At 46.3% G+C, this 20,338-nt stretch overlaps 2 protein-coding genes and 1 long non-coding RNA gene across 3 annotated transcripts in view; 1 reads left to right on the top strand and 2 right to left on the bottom strand.

Moving 5' to 3' along the window:
* Nucleotides 1–14,588, bottom strand: part of LOC105515835 — a 34,688-nt gene extending 20,100 nt beyond the window's left edge. Inside the window, exon 1 of the long non-coding RNA XR_001002400.1 lies at nucleotides 14,478–14,588. This is a non-coding gene — a long non-coding RNA (uncharacterized LOC105515835). The remainder of the gene's footprint in view (nucleotides 1–14,477) is intronic.
* The window catches only part of KCNIP1 (Kv channel interacting protein 1), a 389,539-nt gene that overhangs the window by 338,157 nt on the left and 31,044 nt on the right, over nucleotides 1–20,338 (bottom strand). The window lies entirely within an intron of this gene.
* KCNMB1 (potassium channel subfamily M regulatory beta subunit 1) overlaps nucleotides 14,407–20,338 on the top strand; it is a 12,057-nt gene continuing 6,125 nt past the window's right edge. Inside the window, exons 1-3 of the mRNA XM_011947770.1 lie at nucleotides 14,407–14,822; nucleotides 18,282–18,439; nucleotides 19,891–20,062. Of these exons, the coding sequence (XP_011803160.1) occupies nucleotides 18,306–18,439; nucleotides 19,891–20,062 (306 nt within the window). The 5' untranslated portion in view covers nucleotides 14,407–14,822; nucleotides 18,282–18,305. The remainder of the gene's footprint in view (nucleotides 14,823–18,281; nucleotides 18,440–19,890; nucleotides 20,063–20,338) is intronic.

Below are 20,338 nucleotides of genomic sequence, written 5' to 3'. Positions count from 1 at the left end.
AACTTTCCTGAGCCTCAAATTTCTCTTCTGAAAAATGAGCAAAATAATGAATTACATGAATAAAGAATAAGTGAACGAATGACACTGGCAGCCATGGCCAGCTGACCAACAAAGTGTGGTGGTTTCCCCCTACCCCCATCCCAAGAGTGTGATATTCATGCTGAGAAGTCACTGAGCCTTCAGGGGCTACATTTCCCAGACTCCCTTGCCGGTGGGCAGACCACATGACTCGTCCTCACCAATGGGATGTGAGGGTCAGTAATGTATGTCACTTTCAGGCCAATATGTCTGTGTATCAGATGTTCAATGATTCACACGCTATTTCTGCCTCTCCTGCTCCCAGTCCACCTGCTGGATAACTCCAGGGGGACCTCAAGCCCACAGGATGGTGCAGCCACAGATGGAAGGAGCCTGGTTCTCCCAGCAACACCTAGAGGAGAGCCTCCCAAGCAGGAACATCCATTTGGACTTCCCACGAGTGAGAAATGCACTGTTACTGTATAACGCCATTAAAACCTTGGGGTGGTTGCAGCAGTGAGTCCATCGTGGCTAATTCACCTCCCTCTCAGAGTTGTTACATAGATTGAATAAGATGAATATAGTGGCTTGAATGGTGCCCCCACAAAAGATATGTCTATGTCCAAATTTCTGATACCTTGAATATGATCTTATTAGGAGAAAAAGAGTCTTTGTAGACATTATTAAACAAAGAATCTTGAGATCATCTTGGATTACCTGGGTGGGCCCTAAATCCAACAGTAAGTATCTTTATCAGAGACAGGAGAGAAGAAGCCACTGTCAGAGCAGGAGAAAGCCATATGAAGACAGAGGCAGAGCCTGGAGTGCTTCTCCCCTTAGAGCCTTTGGAGGGAGCATGGGCCTGCTGACAGCTTAATTTTGAACTTCTGGCCTCCAGAGTTGTGAGGGAATACATTTCTGTTGCTTTAAACTACCCACCCAGTTTGTAGTGATTGGGTCACAGCAACTCTATGAAAGTACTGCGGTGAGGCATGTGCCGCGCCCAGGGCAGGGCCTGGCATGAAGAAGACACTCAGTAAATTATGAAATTGTGAAGTGTTTGTTTGTTTTTTTGTTTGTTTCAGACAGAGTCTCACTGTCACTCAAGCTAAAGTGCAGTGGCAAAATCACGGCTTACTGCAGCCTTGACTTCCTGGGATCAGGCCATCCTCCCACTTCAGCCCTTCAAGTAGCTGGGACCAAAGGCATGCGCCACCATGCCTGGCTCATTAAAAAAAATTGTAGAGATGGGATCTCACTATGTTGCCCAGGCTGGTCTAGAACTCCTGGGCTCAAGTGATCTTCTCGTCTTGGCTTCCCAAAGTGCTGGGATTATAGCCACGAGCGACTGTGCCCAGATTTAATGATGATTTTTAAAAAATCAGTCCTTTTATGCCCCTTTGCTTCCCTCCTTAGAGACAGAGTCTTCTGGGAGATGGTGCTCCGCTGAGAGAAGGCACAGCTCTCATCTACCTTGTTCACTCCCAGAGAAGATTCTAGTGAAGTTCATAATAATGTTCACTCTGAGTGTAAATGTAGACCTTGAGCTTCACAGGGGCAATCTTATTATTTATGGATGGCAGACTTACATTTTCATTAATGTGTAACAAAAGGGGATTAAAAAGCCTCTCTCTGCAGTGTGTCTTTTTAAATGCCCACAGGAAGTAGATCCTGGGACTGCCAGCCCTATGGGCCGCGGAAGAATCTGCCTCAGGCACAAGGTCCCGGCTCGGAGAAGGTCTCTGGCTCAGGATTAGCAAGGCGTGTCAGGAGGGTTATTCTGAGTCCCACCCCAGGCTGAGGTCCAAGGATGCTGGGGGAGCGCTCTTCAGAGCTGCCTGTGACAGGCTATGATGGAGGGAACAGGGAAGCTTAAGGTTCCAGAGATACATGTCCAATATCACTAGTTACATGTGGCTATTTCCATTTACATTAATTAAAGTTAAAAATGTAGTTCTCCACTTACACTGTCCACATTTAAGTGCTCAACAGCTGTAGGTAGCTGGTGGCTACTGAATCAAATGGCTCAAAGTTACAGAACATTTCTGCCATCACAGAAAGTTCTATTTGGACCACACTGCTCAGACAAGAAGGGATGGGGGTTTCGGCTCTAAGGTACTAGCATCGTGACATTGGACAAGAAACGCTGTGTTTCTGCCTCAGTGTCCCCATCTGTAAAATTAGGATAACCGGATAACCACAGTAACCACTTCAAAGGGTCAGGATCAGATGAAATACTACAGTTCAAGTACTCAGCACAGTTCTTGGCATATGTTGGTGATCAGTAACTGAGAGCTCTCACTGGTGGAGAAATATTCTACAAAGAGGAATGATATGGCTAGGCTCTGTGTCCCCGCCCAAATCTCATCTTGAATTGTAATACCCAAGTGTTGAGGGAGGGACCTGGTAGGAGGTGATTGGATCATGGGGGCTGTTTCCCCCATGCTCTTCTTGTGACAGTGAGGGAGTTCTTATGAGATCTGATGGTCCTATAAATGGCAATTTCCCCTGGGATTTTCTCTCTTTTTCCTGCCACCTTGTGAAGAGGTGCCTGCTTCCCCTTCTCCTTCCTCCGTGATTGTAAATTTCCTGAGGCCTCCTTAGCCATGCAGAACTGTGAGTCAATTAAACCTCTGGTGCTTATAAATTACCCAGTCTTGGGTAGTATCTTTATAGCAGTGGGAAAACGGACTAATGCAAGGAATAAGGCAAGAATATGGCATAGGAATCAGGAAGCATGGGCTCCCAGCTGGGTTCTGGCACTCACAAGAGGCTGTCGAGACAGGCCCGAGTTCCAATCCCTGGTCTAACAAAACTATGTGGCTGTGGGCAAATCACTGCACCTGTCTGAGCTCACATGGCTCACCAGCTGAACAGAGGTGTGTGTTTTATCAGATCCTATGCTTCCACAAAAAGAGAAGAGGCAGAAGCCTGTAACGGCTAATATTCTTTGGCTCTGATCCATGCTTTTAGGAACCTGTTGGAAGGAAATAATCAGAGAGGTGAGCAAAGGTGACATGAACAGATCATTCCTGGAGAGTAGTCTACAATAGCAAAGTCTGGAAAACAGCTTAAATATCTCCGAATAGGAAAATTGTAAAACATTTTATGGCATACCTATGTGATGGACTATTACAGGGCCATGAAGTGGTATTTTGAAAAACAATATCACATAAATGGGGAAAGTGCTTCTATTTAAAATAAGAACATATTTTAAATTGTATAGTATATTCCTAAGTTTGTTTATAGAAAGTATTTGTATCCATCTTCAGAACATAATCCACCAATATTTTGACTGTGGTTTCCTCAGGACATTGAATCTTGATTGGTTTTTATTTTCTCCCTTTTTCACTTTTCTGTACTATCAAATTATCTATGACTTACCTCTATCAGTTTATAAATAGAAAACATTACTCAAGGACAAACTGATCATGTAGGCCTGTTATAGAAACCTCTGTTTACCAGGCCTCTGGTTTAATAAAACGTGAGTAGAGTGACTCCATATTGAAGTGAGCAGCCAGGCATTCACAAAGCATGTTTAAGGTTAATGCTAATGGTCTGAAAATAGCCAAATTCTAAGCTGACCACCACTTATAATTATGTAATATTTATGGCCATACAGAACATCTCCCACCAAGCCTGTACAATGTCCAGATATCTTAAGAGTACAGCCCATTTTACTTAAAGATAACGTCAGTTAGCAGCGTTAGGTTAAAAGATTCACGGTCATTGATAACACCAATAGCCCTTACCTTTGGTGAGCACATCTACACATTCCAAGTTTAATTATAGCTCCTTCTAATTTCTTATAAATAGAGATGCTAGCAAAGGATGGCATGTTCCTCCTCCTGTTGAGGATGCCCTACTCTGTAACAAAGCAGCTTCTAATAAACTTGCTTCTTTCACTGTGCTCTGTGACTCTCCTTGAATTCTTTCCTGCATGAGATCCAAGAACCCACTCGAGGGGGCTGGATCAGGAGCCTCTTTTCCAGCAACTAGCCTAGATGACTTCTAAGGGCTCTTAGAGGACATTCTATGACTTAGCAAAAGAAGTTTACAGAATAACCTGTTTATTTTATTTTATTTATTTATTTATTTTTTGAGACGGAGTCTCGCTCTGCCGCCCAGGCTGGAGTGGGTGGCCGGATCTCAGCTCACTGCAAGCTCCGCCTCCTGGGTTAACGCCATTCTCCTGCCTCAGCCTCCCGAGTAGCTGGGACTACAGGCTCCCCCCATGTCGCCCGGCTAGTTTTTTTGTATTTTTTTAGTAGAGACGGGGTTTCACCGTGTTAGCCAGGATGGTCTCGATCTTCTGACCTCGTGATCCGCCCGTCTCGGCCTCCCAAAGTGCTGGGATTACAGGCTTGAGCCACCGTGCCGGGCCCAGAATAACCTGTTTATAACCTCAAAACCTCCTGCCCATGCTGAGAGGCTGGGAAGGCATGGGGTGGGGCATTCAGCCCCTGGAGCCGGTCCTGACCTGAACCACTTAGAACAGCTGATGAAGATGGGGCCTCTGAATCTTGCCAGAGAAGAAGGACAGTTAGAATGGTCTAAAACAGGGGCTTCTTATGTATTCCTGATCACAATTTGAGACCAGTAAAATATTTCACTTCCAATGAACATATAAAAGACTGTACAATCTTGCTAGTAATTTAAAGAAAGCAAATTAAAAAACAGATGAAAGAGTTTTTACCTAGCCAAAAGACACATATTTCCAAATTTAAGAGTGTTAAGAATTGGTGATGTGTGAAATCAACCAGTCTCCTCTGCCAGCTGTGAGTACAAAAATCGGTATCGGCATTCTCGTCAGGCCTCTGAACCCAAGCCAAGCCATCGCATCCCCTGTGACTTGCATGTATATACACCCAGATAGCCTGAAGTAACTGAAGAATCAAAAAGAAGTAAAAATGCCCTGCCCCTGACTGATAACATTCCACCACAAAAGAAGTGAAAATGATGGGCCCTTGCCTTAAGTGATGACATTACCTTGTGAAATTCCTTTTCCTGGCTCAAAAAGCTCCCCCACTGAGTACCTTGTGACCCCCACTCCTGCCCACCAGAGAACAACCCCCCTTTGACTGTAATTTTCCTTTACCTACCCAAATCCTATAAAATGGCCCCACCCTTATCTCCCTTCGCTGACTCTCTTTTCAGACTCAGCCCACCTGCTCCCAGGTGAAATAAACAGCCATGTTGCTCACACAAAGCCTGTTTGGTGATCTCTTCACACAGACATGTGAAACAATGCTGGTAAAAGGTGTGCAGTATATAACAAAATCTTAAAAATGTAGAAACCTTTTGTCCTAGAATTTTGCCTTGGAGGTCCAGTCTTTATTCTAGGAAAATAACAAGAAGTGTGCAAACATTCATAAACCAAAAGTAAAATTTTAAGGTCCTCCCAATCATCTGAATGGATCACTTCTCTCACCAGGGCATTCCAAAATTAACCTGAAAAACTGATTCAGGTCATGATGGAAAGAGGGGTCCAGACATGTCACATTATGCCCTGCTCCCTTTTGGATTTCAGTAAAAGCTGACCAACATTCAACGTCAACACAAACCTTAAGTCTGATAAGAAACATCTATAATCTATTCTCTCTGAAGCCTGCTTCCTGGAGGCTTCATCTGCATCATAAAACTTTGCTCTCCACTTTCACTCGTGTCCCTGTGAAGAGACCACCAAACAGGTTTTGTGTGACCAATAAAGCTTTTTAATCACCTGGGTGCTCAGGCCAGGCGGGCTGAGTCAGAAAAGAGAGTCAGGGAAGGGAGATAGGGGTGGGGCTGTTTTATAGGATTTGGGTAGGTAGTGGAAAATTACAGTCAAAGGGGATTGTTCTCTGGTGGGCGGGGTGGGGGTCACAAGGTGCTCAGTGGGGGAGCTTTTGAGCCAGGATGAGCCAGGAGAAGGAATTTCACAAGGTAATGTCATCAGTTAAGGCAGGAACAGGCCATTTTCCATTTTCACTTCTTTTGTGATTCTTTAGTTACTTCAGGGCATCTGGATGTATATGTGCAGGTCACAGGGGATATGATGGCTTAGCTTGGGCCCAGAAGCCTGACATCCACAACTTCTTATTATAACCCTAGCATCCCTTTTTATAGATTATAACTCTTTCAACCAATTGCCAATCAGAAAATGTTTAAATCTACCTATAACCCTGGCAGCCCCCTCTTCAAGTTGTCCCACCTTTCTGGAATGAACCAATGTATCTCTTAAATGTATTTGATTGATGTCTCCCAAAAATGTGTAAAGCCAAGCCGTGCCCTGACTGCCTTGGGCACATATTCTCAGGATCTCCTGAGGGCTGCATCATGGGCCATTGGTCAGTCATATTTGGCTCAGAATATTTCACAGAGCTTGACTCTTTTCATCAACCTATTTTGTGCAAAGAATATTTAATGAGGCATTGTTTATGGAACCTGAGTTTCCTGAGCTCTCACCAACCTGGGGCTCCAAATTAGCCACATAAAATTTGACTTACAAATATTTTGGTTCAGAGTCCCTACCTACATAGCTTTCAGACCCCTACAAATATTTCTGGGGGATTTGCAGGGAGTCCATGTGTGCTCAAGCCCTCTTGTTTTGCTCTTACCTAGTTTTCCTGTCCCAAAGCCACATACACAGGGAGATGGACTGATATCTATGTGAGCCCCTCCTGACCCCTTCTTACTCTCTAGCTGGCTCTGCCCTGGAAACTGATCACTGGGACTGCAGCAACAAGCTCTTTGTCTGTCTACCAGTTGGATTCAACCAAAGGAGATCAGGTGTCTGGAGAAGGGTCTGTAAGCCAAAAATAGAATGCTAAGTCCCTTGATTGACTGAATGGACCCCTCTTCTTGGCCAAGGAGATTTCAAAGAAACCTGAAAAACTAGTTCAGGCCATAATGGGGAGGGGATGTTGGACATGCCTTATAATAAAATACCTTCCTCCCTTTGGTATTCAGGCACAACTTACCAGCATTAACATTAACACAGAAGTCTTTAAGACTGACAAACAGACTTTTTGTAGTAGTAAATGCCAAATTCCACTATAGCATCACATGACAGATAGCAGCCTCTGAAAGAAACAAGTATTTTACCCCAAACTATATTTATTTGACATATTTCGAAACAGCCCTGCAAAGCTGTCAGTTGTGGGGGAAAATCTACATTCTGCAGAGAATTCTCTTCCCTTTCCAAGTCTTTTTCTCATCCCAGAGAGATTTAACTAAGAGTCTAATCAAACCTTCTAAGGTCTGATGAAAGACATTTATCATTTATTCTTTCTGAAGCCTGCTACCTGGAGGTTTCATCTACATAACAATAACTTTGGTTTCCACAACCCCACTTCATTCGTGGGTTTTTTCTGTTGACTTCAACTCTTTAGGCAAAACTTAATTATTTCAACCAATTGCTATTCATGAAATCTTTGAATGCACCTTTGAATCTTTGAATCCACTCGGAAATCTTTGAATCCATCACCATTTGAGATGGCCTGCCTTTCTGGGCCGAACCAATGTAAATCTTATGTGTATTCATTGATGTCTGCCTGTAACTTCTACTTCCTTAACATTTATAAAATCAAGCTGTAATTTAACCATCATGGACACATGTTCTCAGAACCTTCTGAAGTTTTGTCACAGGTCATGGTCCTCACATTTGGCTCAGAACAACTCTCTTCAAAAAATTTACAGAGTTTGGTTTCTTCATCAACACATCCCAGGAAAGTGAGGACAGCAGTCTGTTCCCCAGCTTCTTCCCTGAGAGTCTCCCCAGGCTGGGGACATCCCCTCTCAAGAAGATTCTCCTGCCCATCCTGGACATAGCTCCCTTCCCTCAGCCCTCAGCCAACATTGTGAGCCCCTAGGTTACTACTGGTTTCCTATAACCTGTCCGCACCTTCATTCCTAATACCTGCAAAGGTTTCCCAGTTTAAGTGTATCCTCTAAAGTGGTGTGCTGGCAAAGCAGCTCTCCAAAAAGACAAAAGCCCTGATTTGTATTGTTCGTAGATTTCCACAGTGTAACTACTTCCATCACTGTGGTGGATTTTCAGCTCCTGATGGTTGAACACCTGGCTTGCAAAGGCTCTCACAGCGCCATTGTGAGTCAGCTCCAGTGCGCCTGGGGACCCTGATTCATACAGGAGTCTACCTTTGCTGCAGCTGTTTTAAATAATAATGATGGCCATTAACTATCAGGGCCACTGCCCAAGGCCACAGCTAGGCAGAAGTGGAAATACCCTCTTCCTCGGTCCCAAAGTGGCATTGTTCATGTTCTGAGTCCCACAAGCCGCAACAACAGCTTTCTTTCTCTTGCTCTCTCTCACTCACTAAGGCTCAAATCCAGCCTGGGACAGGGTTAGGAAATTGCCAACCTGTCTCCACCTCCCACTTCTATGATGTTGCCATCTCTATCCACCTGTTCTGGTCCCCAAACTTTGTGCTTATAGATACAATTTCCCTTATGCCTGTCCATTCACGAAAAATGACATCTGGGCATGGTTGTGGTTCAGGGGTAGAGAATAAAACAGGTCTGCTGAGAGCAGAGGCAGACTCTGCCTTCCACTAAACACAAACAAGCATGCAAGGAAGCAAGCACCCTTCCTAAATATCTGACAACATGGCTTTGATGAAATCTATCCTGAGTTAGCCGTAACATAGAAAACTGTATAGGCTTTCTAGAAAAATGTTTTATGAAATGCTCAGCGTCACTAATCATCAGAGAAATGCAAATTAAACCACAATGAGATACCATCTCACACCAGTCAGAAGGCTATTACTAAAAAGTAAAAAAAATAACAGATGCTGGCAAGGCTACCGAGAAAAGAGAATGCTTTTATGCTGTTGGTGGAAATGTAAATTAATTTAGCCCCTGTGGAAAGCACTTCGGAGATTTCTTAAATAACTGAAAATAGAACCATCATTTGACCCAGCAATCCCACTGCTGGATGCATACACAAAGCAAAATAAAGTATTCTACCACAAAGAGAGCTGCACTTGTACATTTACTGCAGCACTATGCACAATAGCAAAGGTGTGGGAACAACCCAGGTGCCCACCAACAGTGGGTTAGATAAAGACAGTCTTCTGCATATACACCTTAGAATATTACACAGCCATAAAAAAGAATGAACTCATGTCCTTTACAGCAATATGGATGCAGCCGGAGGCCATTATGCTAAGCAAATTAATGCTGAAACAGAAAGCCAAGTATCACATGTTCTCACTTCTAAGTGGGAGCTAATCTCCGGGTAGGCACAGACATAAAGACCGGAATAATAGACACTGAGGACTCCAAAAGGAGGGAGGGAGTGGTACAAAGTCTGAAAATCCTCCTATTGGGTATTTTGTTCACTCTTTGGGTGATGGGATCAATAGAAGCTCAACCGTCGGCGTCATGCATTACACCCTCATAACAAACCTGCACATGTACCCGCCGAATCTAAAATTAAAATTCAAGAAAGAAAAAGTTTTATGTACAACTATGAAAGCATAATATATCAATTTTTAAAAAAATGCTTCATGGCATGGGAAAATGATTATAATATTCTGTTACATAATATTCTGTTACATAAAAAAGCGAGAGAATTTTTTCCCAAAAACCAAAGCACGATGACAACAAAACCGCAAGATCTCTGTTTATTCCTCCTGAAGCTAGAGATGTGACAGTGAATAAGAAAGGTTCCAGTCCTTGATTTTAGAGAGCTTACCCTTGGGTTGGGAGACATGTTAATGGAGGATGCACATGAATAAATGTTAAATTACAGGGGGAGGAGGTGTTCTGCGGAAGAGGCATGCAGAGCTCCCAGCATGCGGAACCAGAGCTTCCACCTGGCCCAGGAGGCGCGGAGAGTGGCTAAGGGGTTGGGGGCGAGGGAAGGCCCCCAGGAGGGAGTCCTGTGGAAGAGGAAGAGCTGGCTAGGAGGCAAGGACAAGGGAGTCATGTGCCATGGAAGGAGAAGGCACGTGTGTCCTTTATGTGTGTCGAAAAGGCCACACACCACTCTTACAGCAACTCTCTCTGACATTGTGCTCATCTTCTCCCTGTGCTTCTGCATTATGCAACTTTCTTACAGAGCAGGGATGATTTACACTAAGGAAAGGGCCTTTTTTAAAAAAAACCAACCTTACCACACAGACAGACAGCAGGGCTGTTAATTTATTTATGCTCCTCTTTGTCTCAAAGAGGATTTTCAAGGTGCTTATGATTATGTTAACAGCATGGCAGGATAAAGTAAGAAAAATTAGGCCCAGGGAAAACATGGTGAAAAAAGTCAGAGGAGAAAGCAGTGAGTATCCCCCCACACAGCAGGGAACAACCTTACCAGGTTTTTTGTCGTGTCTTGTCTTGTGGCCGTTTAATTCTAATACTGGCATTTACTTTTGCTGTTGTTATACTTGGTCATCTCAACTCTTCTAAAAAATCTCCCATTGTTATTTCCTCTCCCTTTTATTACTCTCTCTCATTTAAAATACATCTTTTGCTTTCTGTTCTGCATTTTTGCAGTTTAGGAGATCTGGCATCGCTTTTCTGCAGGGAAGGGGCAGTGTCTGAGTCGTCTCGGCACAGTGATGTATCCAGAGCCTCTGCATAGCAAGTGCTGAGAGGTCTGTGAACGCACAGCTTTGCTAGGACTGAGAGTGACTAAAACCCATTCCTGCAGCACTCAGAGAGGCACACACAGGGGTGCAAGACCCAGTTGCCAATTTGATTTATGGAACTTATTATCCCAAGTGTTGGCAGAGAGGAGATATTGATTCAGAAGGACTTAAATAAACAAGCAGGTGGGTAATCCAGAGGGGGGTACAGACTGAGCTGAGGACGTCTGGAAAGCAGCGGAAGCAGACATCGTGAAGAAACCTGAGGTCTCTTGAAAACTGCTCCCAAGGGAGTCATGGGGTGACGGAGGGGCAGGGACGGGCTGTAGAGTCAGCGGGCACAGGTGCACTCCAAGCTCCACCACGTGACACGCTAGGGGCGTGACCTTGGGAAAATCACTTTGCCTTGTGCTTTTACAGAAAGAACAGGCCTTTGGTGGGGGATTGTGGAGAGGAATGTCCATGTGTATGTGTATGTGTATGTATTGCATATCGATGTGGTCATTCCCTGGTACATGGTAGGTGCTTCATAAACAAAAATACCCTCCCATATCACTGCCCTTCTATTCCATTTGTGCCATAGTGTGTGACCTAAGAGTAGATAAAGCACTGGTTTTTTTATTGTTTTATTTTTTTTAGATGGAGTCTCACTCTGTCACCCAGGCTGGAGTGCAGTAGCTCAATCTCAGCTCACTGCAACCTCCGCCTCCTGGATTCAAATGATTTTCATGCCTTGGCTTGCCAGAGTAGCTGGGATTACAGGCACCTCCCACCATGCCCAGCTAATTTTTATATATTTAGTAGAAACGGTTTTAGTAGTAGGTTTTTTTTGCCATGTTGGCCAGGTTAGTCTCAAACTACTGGCCTCAAATGAACCGCCTGCCTTGGCCTCGAAAAGTGCTGGGGTTACAGGCATGAGCCACCATGCCCAACCTAGATAAAGCATTTCTAAACTCTCCTGTAACACTCCATATAGCAATCTCAGGTGTTTTAATTCCCACCAGTTTAAATTCCCACTATCACCAGCAACACTAACAGTCCCCCTTTGAAATCACTTGCAATTGTATTCCAGTTACTATGACTGCATAACAAATTACCCCAAAATGCAGGGGCATGAAACATTAGGTTTTTTTTTCTTCTCATGGATTTTGTGGCTCTGGAATTCAGAGAGAGCACAGAGCAGGTGGGCTGTCTCTGCTCCACATTCTCTGAGGTCTCAGCTGGGAGACTGGCAGGCTGGGGGTGGAACTGTCTGCAGCCTTGTTCTCTCCCATGCCCAGTGAGAGATACTAGTTGTTGACTGAGATCTGAGCTGGGGCTGTCAGCTGGAGCACCGGGCCTTGGCTTCCTACAACATGGTGGCTGGTTCCCAGGTACATGTCTCGAGAGTGTGTCGGGAAAACTTGAGCCCCTGTCTATGACTTAGCCTTGAAAACTGTGCTGTGTCCCTCTACCATATTCTACTGTTGAGGCCCTTACAAAACTCCACCCAGGGTGAAGGGGGAGAGACATACATGCCCCTCTTGATGGTGGAGTGTTGATGCCACACTGTAAAAAGGGCACACGGAATGGGAAGTACTTCAGTGTGACCATCTTTGGAAAATACAATTTCCATACTATGCGTCAGGTAGCTTAGGTGATCTCTCATTCCTCAAAAACACTGAGGGCCTAGGTACAATTCTCTCTATTTTAGAGACAGCCAAACTGAAACTTAGAGAGGCAAAGTAACTTGCCTTGGGCAATTTATTTCACCTCTCTGAGCCTCAGTTACTCCCTCTGTCAAATGGGTAGAAAAATCTCTACCTCAGTGGTCTATTGTGAGCCTATTGTGCTAGTACCTTAAGAAGCTGTTGGAAGAGTCAGAGAAGATACTTTGTGATCTCTGACACCCCATACTAATGCAGACGGTCAATATTTATTGTTGCAGCATTGTTATTTTCTTGCACTCCACCTGTAGCCATCTGTCACACACAACCCCGCAGTCAGCAAAGGACCTGGGTTTTCACCCACAAAGGTGACACCCTTGAGGACAAAGCTTGTCAATGCCTTTTGGTTGTGGCTCACTTAGGGGCAGCAGAAGACCCCACAGCCCTCCTTCCCTGTTGGTTCCCGCCTTCCCTTGGGAAGAATGCTGAAGTTTGTTGATAAATTCCAAATTATATGTAGCCCTTAATAACTTATTTAGAGTATTACGAGCACGGAGCCCTTTGGTTATACTCATAAATGGCAGCCTGTTGCACTGTGTATCTCTCCCCCAGGGAAGCAGGGGTGGGGGCTGGCATTTCTGGAATAGCCTCAGGAGGACTTTTCCTGCCCCTGGATGGACAGAGGATCATCCTTGGAAAATTACTCTTCTGAGGTTGAATTCCAGATCCTGCATCCCTCTGTCAATCTGCCCGCAAGGTCTGAAGCTGGCCTTAGACCCTCTGGTGCTATGGTGCCCATTAAACAGACAATATAGTCTCCTGTTAATATGATTCAATTAGGAAAGGGGTGGAGAAGGGCACTCACCGCCTGAGAGTGTGTCAGGGAGGCCTGAATGGCCGCCCTCATTTCGCGCCTGCTGGAGGCAGGAAGGAAGGAGGTGATGAGCTCGCTCAGCAGGGTAGGCCAGGCTGCACCCACCTCCCTGAGGGCTGGGGAAACTCAGGGTGACCTTCAGATCCTCAGGTGGCAGCTTACTGTATGATAGAGGTGATTTTTAATGTCTTAGGGCAGCCCCAGAGTCAGCAGAGACAGACAAAGCTGTGTAATCTGGAAGGGCCAGCTTTGAATCTAGTTTTGGCCCCTAGGGCTGGACCAGTGACTTCAAGCCTCCAAGCCTCAGTTTCAGGTTCTTTGATCCTTGGGTCCTGTGAAGGGTGGAGATATGCTGCCTTCTAACATCATGCCTGATACATAGGAAAGCCCCAATATCTGGGATTTTTTTTTGTAGTTTTGTTGAAAAAAAAAAACATATGTATATATATATATATAGAGAGATGGAGTCTCGCTCTGTTGCTCAGGCTGGAGTGCAGTGGCACAATCATGACTCACTGCAACCTCTGCCTCCTGGGTTCAAGCAATTCTCGTGCCTCAGCCTCCCTAATAGCTGGGACTACAGGCATGCACCATCACGCCCTGCTAATTTTTGTATTTTCAGTAGCGATGCGGTTTTGCTGTTGCCTAGGCTGGTCTCAAACTCCTGGGCTTGAGCAATCCGTCCACCTTTGGCATCCCAAAGTGCTGGGATTACGGGCGTGGGCCACTGCACCTGCCCTTTGTTGCTGATTTTTAATCCTTACATTCACTTTACAGATGAAGGAGCAGAGATCTAAAGCATGTTTCTTGCCTGTAAATGCTGACGTTCACTTGTCTGATTGCCAGGTACAAATCTCTGTACTTTCACAGTCTCTGGGAGGGCCCATAGTGAGCAGACTGTCCGGACCTGATTGGAAGCAGCCGTGGAGCTCTCACTACTCCCAGCTTCATTTTGGTTGGTCCTTAAAAGGTGAGTTCTCTCCCATTGCCATAAATCCCCACCGTCTCTAACCCTCATCGCTACCCTAAAGCAAAGTCAGTTTTAAAAATACCAGTAACACAAGGGAGAAAACTGAGGTCCTTTAATGATAAGTTTGCGAGAAAAACAAAAAACATAGAAGGAAACTGAGGCCCAGAGAGGTGCCATAACTTGCTCAGGGTCACACAGCACGTAAGTGCCAAAGGCAGGGAGCTGTAGCTGCTCCAGCGTGGGTATGCCAGGGACTGGTGACAAGCCCAACCCCTCCAGCCCAACTCCACCCTTCCTCATGCCAACAAAAGGAGAATCATTTCCTATTTCTGGCATCTTTGCCAGCCCACAGAGCCAGAGAGAAGAAATATTTCCAAATACACCAGGCTGATCTTTCGTAGTTTCTCAGTCTTGCTGTCTGTTGTCGTTTGCAATCTGTTTCCCACGAGACTCTGGAAAGATGGAGGTGCAGGGCCTGGGTAACAGCTGCCCTCCCCAGAGCTGGATACCTGCTCTCCGAGTCTGTGTCTCCAGGCTGTGTGCTCAGACTTGACCATGTTTGGGCATGGAGGCTTGCCCCAGATGGGGACCAAAGTCTGCTTCCCTGGAGACGGGCGGGGAGGCCAAACTTCCTGCTGGAGCTCTGTGGCTTCTTTTGGGGTGGGGGCCGTGGGCCAGGCAGAAAGAAACCATCTGCTGCTGAAGACCCACAGGGCGCCGGGGAGACTGTGAGTACTGGATCTGAAAGCACTTGGGAAGTTGTTTCTCCGAAGACCGGGCTGGAGGGAGACTGTGGGGAAAGCAGCCTGCCGCGGGGCAGGGAGGAGGGCAGGCAGGAGGACTCCCTTCCTCTCAGGGCTGTCCTTCCGGATGGAGGGCCTGTGGTCTGATGGCCAGCGGGGAGGGTGGCACAGTGGCCAGGTTACTCTGGTAGTAGATGCCCTGGTCCTCTAGGTCCCAGTTCTCAGAGTAGCCAGAAGGCTGCAGCCTGGAGATTAACACCAGTCCTGGCACTTGTCACTGGTAGAGAGGTGGGACAAAAAATAGATTCATCAAGAGGGGTCCAGACTTCTGCTCCAAACTTTCAGGGTTTCCTTCATCAGTAATAATAGCTAATATTTACTGAGGGCTGATTTGGGGCTAGGCACTATGATACATGCCTGATACTCAATATGGCATTTGATCTTTAGCTGAACGCTCTGAGGCAGGTACCATGATTCTCATTTCACAGTCATATGGTTGCTAAGTGGCAAAGCCAGGATTTGATTCCATGTCTGATGACCTCAGAATCGCCCTGTCTACACCCCACCAAAGTGTTAAACAATGTACACTATTACTTGTCCTTCTAAGGAAAAGGATGTCGACCTAGCTATCAGGTCACCCAGGATACTCCAAAGTCCTGCTTTCCTTTGTCCTCCATCTTCTCTGAATCTATCCCAGACCTCAAGTGACCTTTCTAAATGGGAAGATATATCCCGGAAGTTCAGAGATATTTAGAAATGCTCAAAACTGGGAAGTTCTTCTTAAAGTCTAACTGAAATCCCTCCTATGATAGCTGAAACCCACTTCTTCCTGTTCTTTCTGTCCCTCGGGGGATACTGACAGTTTCCATCCTTCTTGCCGCCAAAGGTTCTCCCTTTGGATGCTGAATATTAACTTCCTGCTGAAGTCACATCTACATTGAACCCCATGCATGGTCTTAGGAGGATTTATCAGGACTCTATAAACTCACTCGGTGCAGGCAACAGTCTCATCAGAGCATTAGACAGAGGTCAGACCTGAATAAACCAAGTTTCCAGACTTCTGTGTGATGGGGAAGCCTCTCTTTTCCTTTCCTTCTGAGCTTCTAAAACTGGTAAAACCAGGTTCTTGCCTTCACCAGCCTCAGGAGTGCCCAGGGGCCTGGGAGGGCACTAGAAGCCACACAGCAGAGGAGGCAGTGGCCCTGGAAGGTAGGGGGCTAATTAGCCAGGAAGGAGCCCTCACGCAACAGGAAACCCCCACAGGTACGCTCCAACTGCCCCAGGAGAGAAATGGCTTCGTTATGGGGGCTCAGCCCTAGGTTTCCAAAATGGGATTTCCCATTGGCTTCAAATGATGTATGTCTCACAGTATCTGGGGTGGGGCCAAGTGCCAGTGACCCTTAAAGGTCTTGGGGAAGCAGTCTGTTGGGGCTTTTAGCCTACCTCCAGGTAATTCTGTTGCTTTACCTGTGAATACATGGAGAGGCTTTCTCAACTGACACCAGGTAGAAAAAGACATGGGCTCTCCCAGTCCCACAAGATCACAGAACGGAAGGAAAAGGATAAAAAGGAGTTGAACAAAACATCTCTCTTTGTCGGGGGAAATTTCTGCTTGCTTGTGCTTCTATAATGTCTCCATTAGAATGTAGGGGAACCCCACCTCCTGGTTCCAAATAAAGCAGAAAAAGTTATCATTGGATGTCACCTCTGTCAGTTGACAGGGGAGGTGGATCAGCTCACTGGGAAGGTGCGATGGGTATCCATGCTGCCTGACCCTGGACTCTTCCCTTTAGCAGGGATGCCCAGGTATGGGGGCAGCCTGGCTGAAGGGAGGGAGTCAAGAATCTCTGATTGAATATTTGAAACAGTCCAGTAGTTAAGAGACGCCTGAGCAGAAAATAGAGCACTTTGCTGAAAATCTTTTTGGACTAATGCCTGTCCCCCTGGACACTGACTAATTAAACAAACAAATAAAACATAGTATGTTTATTACTTTAGGGACCTGGCAAGGAGAATAAAGTCTTCCCTGATATCTGGCTAAAATTTCCCCTAAAATGGAGGATTACAGTGAACAGGTCCCATGGCCCTGGTATTTTTGGTAGAAATGGACTCTGGTTACCTTAACCAAATAAAAACAACAGCAAATGCATTTATCAGAAGGCTCTAGGACAGCTTGTGGAACACACGGGAGATCACACGGGGACCATGGCTGGGCGTCTCTGTGGCTCCAGGCAGAGTAGATTAAGGGGCTGTTTCTTGAAGTCTTTGTCAAGATTCACGCTCCTGGGGCAGCGATCAGGAGCCTAGCAGGGGAGGGTGGAATCTTTGCCTGCATTGGAGTGGGGTCAATGCCCCAGGAAAAAACAAGGAGTTGCTGCCTAAAGAAGGAGGAGAGAAGGAAAGCCACCACCAGCAATGTGCCCATTCCGCTTTGTCCCAGGTGGCTTCAAACCCTGAAATAAGAAAGCCGTCTCTGAGGCCACCATGATGGCTTCTTTCTTCTTTCTTTGCTTGAAGTGGGGGAAGGTTCCTTACAAAAAAAAAAAAACAGAAAATGGTAAACCTCCTGCCTCTCCTGACAACCTGCAGCTGTCTTCTGGTGCCCTCCTCTTCTTTCCCTGCCTGCTGCCCGGCCCAGCCAGGCCTACCACAGAACCGTTTCTGGGCAGGAATACTCCAAGTTTCCCTGTGAGATAAGTGCCGTGGAAGGAGGTGTGTGGATGATGCACATGTACAGCTCGCTCACTGTATGGGACCTATGACCGTTGTAGCAAATGATCATAAACCTGATGGCCCCAAACAACAGAAATTTCACCAGAAGTCCAAAACCAGCAAGGTGTCTGCAGTCTGCACTCCCTGCAGTGGCTGTAGGGGATGAGCCATTGTTCCTTTCCCCCGCCAGCTTCTGATGGCTGCCCGCATGCCTTGGCTTGTGGGCATATCACTCCAATTGCTATCTCCCTGGTTATATCATCTTAGCCTTCTCTTCTATGTTTAATCTCCCTTCACTTCCCTCTTATTAGGACCCTTGGGATTACATTTAGGATCTACATGGATAATCCAATATTGTCTCCCCATTTCAAGAGCCTTTATCTTAATCACTTCTGCAAAGTCATTGCCACATAAAGTAACATTGATAGCTTCCAGGGACTAGAAAATGGACATCTTGGGGGGTCATTACTGAGCCTATTACATACTGTGTGACCTAGGGCAAGTCACTTTACCTCTCTGAATCATAGGTCGTTTATCTGCAACTGCCTCTCAATTGCATGGATTAGGCTTACATGGGGTCTGAAAAGCAAGCCTTCTGGAAGTTGCAAAGCTCCAAATACAAACAAGAGTGATATTAGTATTTGAGAACCTTCCCCTCTCACCTGTCCTCTCTTTCTGTGGATCACCTGTGAACTGGGCTGATTTCACTTCTGTTTGCTTCTGTGGACCTAGAAATGTTCACTGCCCCCAGTGAATATGGTGAAGAAGCTGGTGATGGCCCAGAAACGGGGAGAGACACGAGCCCTTTGCTTGGGTGTAGCCATGGTGGTGTGTGCCGTCATCACCTACTACGTCCTGGTCACGACTCTGCTGCCCCTCTACCAGAAAAGGTACTGAGCTCTTCTGGCCTGCCCACCCCCCACCCCTCTCCTAAAGGTCTGACATCTGTAAGGAACCCTGGCCTTCTACTCATCCCTCTCCTTGACCCTCACTCAATAGGCAACAGGGTCAAGACAATGCTCATTCTTAGGTTCTAGGGTTCAAGTGCAGGGAAGGTAGGATGAACTGAGCCCCACTGCTCTGAGATTCTAGGACCTGGTGGTAACAGACACATGATGCCCTTCTCACAAGAATTAGCAAAGAATCAGAGGAAATATTCCAGTGCAAGTTTGATCCCAGGAGGAATCAGAGAATTGCAGATGTTTACAACTCAGCTGCATAATTCTCTCCCCTCTGAAGCTTCCCTGTCAGGTGGGCATCCAGCCTCCTGATGAATACCTCAAGAGAGGGGGAGCTCCTTGCCTCAGTGAACATACCATTTCATGTTTGAGGTTTTCTGATGTGTCTGCATTGAGCCAGCATCTGCTTCCCTGAAGCCCTGCTCAGGAATCTCAGAGAAGGGTCCATGCCCTTGCTCCCTGATGTATCAACCACTTGAGTTTTTTGGATTTTTTTGAGACTTTAAGGAAGAACTGTGAATTCCTAATTTGTGTTCTATTTGGAACAAACACACTCAGTTCTCTCAGCCTGTCCTTAGAATAAGACTCAGACCTACGCTCTGGGCACGTTCCAGTAGCTGACAGCCCGCTTCTGACTGGCAGTGGGTCTCCCGCAGGATACTTGGGAGATGAATCACAATTGATTTACTAACATGTTGATGAGCTGTTAGCCTCTCCCTGGCCTGCTGCAGCCTCACTCTTCACAACACTGGAGTGATTCCAGGCTGGACCCTTACCCTGGTGAGGCACCATTTAAAGATCGTCCCCACCATCTTTCCCATCCTGGCTCAAATCAAGGCCCTCCTACAACTGCTCCTTTTAGGAGAAAGAACACAGTTTTCGAAGCCACTCAGACCTAGCTTCAGGTCCTGCATGGCTTCGGCAAAGTCATTTGATCTTTCTGAGTTTCTCTTCTGCCTCTGCAAAACGAAGATGATTTGAATAAGAGAGTCTCAGGTTTGGCTGCTTGTTAGAATCACATCAGGGACTTTGAAAAACCACCAGGGCCTGGGCCCAACCACCCAAGAAGTTCTGATTCATTTGCTCCGGGGTGTGGCTTGGACACGGGAATCTTTTTAAAAGCTCCCCAGGTTTTTAGAAGAGTAGCCAGGGTTGAGAACCAGTTATATAGATAATGTCTAAGACCCCATCCAGCTTCTACAATTCCTCCCTGTATCCAGGGACTGTGGGGTCATGTGCCTTTATTGCTGAATGCTTAAGACAAGATGAGGACCCCAGTCCTGGATCCCTCTAAAGGCTCCCAGGGGATCAGGGGTTCAAATGGGTGTTCTGTGTGTCACTCAGTTCCAAGTGTAATGTGTGCCTGTGTGTGGTCTCCTCAGCGTGTGGACCCAGGAATCCAAGTGCCACCTGATTGAGACCAACATCAGGGACCAGGAGGAGCTGAAGGGCAAGAAGGTGCCCCAGTACCCGTGCCTGTGGGTCAACGTGTCAGCTGCGGGCAGGTGGGCTGTGCTGTACCACACAGAGGACACTCGGGACCAGAACCAGCAGGTACTGAACTGGGGGGATGGGGACACATCCCCCTATCCCTGTCAGGTGTGTGAGCCTGTTCCTAACTGTCCCTGTCCCTGAGGCTGAGAAAAATCAACCCACTTGACGAGGTCTCCCAGCTGGAATGAGGTTGAGCCAGCCCTAGCTCTTCCATGTTGGAGTCACACAGACCTGGGTTTGAATCTGCCACTAACTGGCTGTGAGATCTTGCAGAAGTGACCTATCTTCTCTGAGCCTCAGTTATGCCATCTATAAATGGCATAATGAATGTGAGTT

The sequence above is a fragment of the Colobus angolensis genome, unplaced genomic scaffold (genome assembly GCF_000951035.1).
Source record: "Colobus angolensis palliatus isolate OR3802 unplaced genomic scaffold, Cang.pa_1.0 Scaffold27, whole genome shotgun sequence".
NCBI classification, from domain to species: Eukaryota; Metazoa; Chordata; class Mammalia; order Primates; family Cercopithecidae; genus Colobus; species Colobus angolensis.
This window is presented reverse-complemented; position numbering and strand designations above follow the sequence as displayed.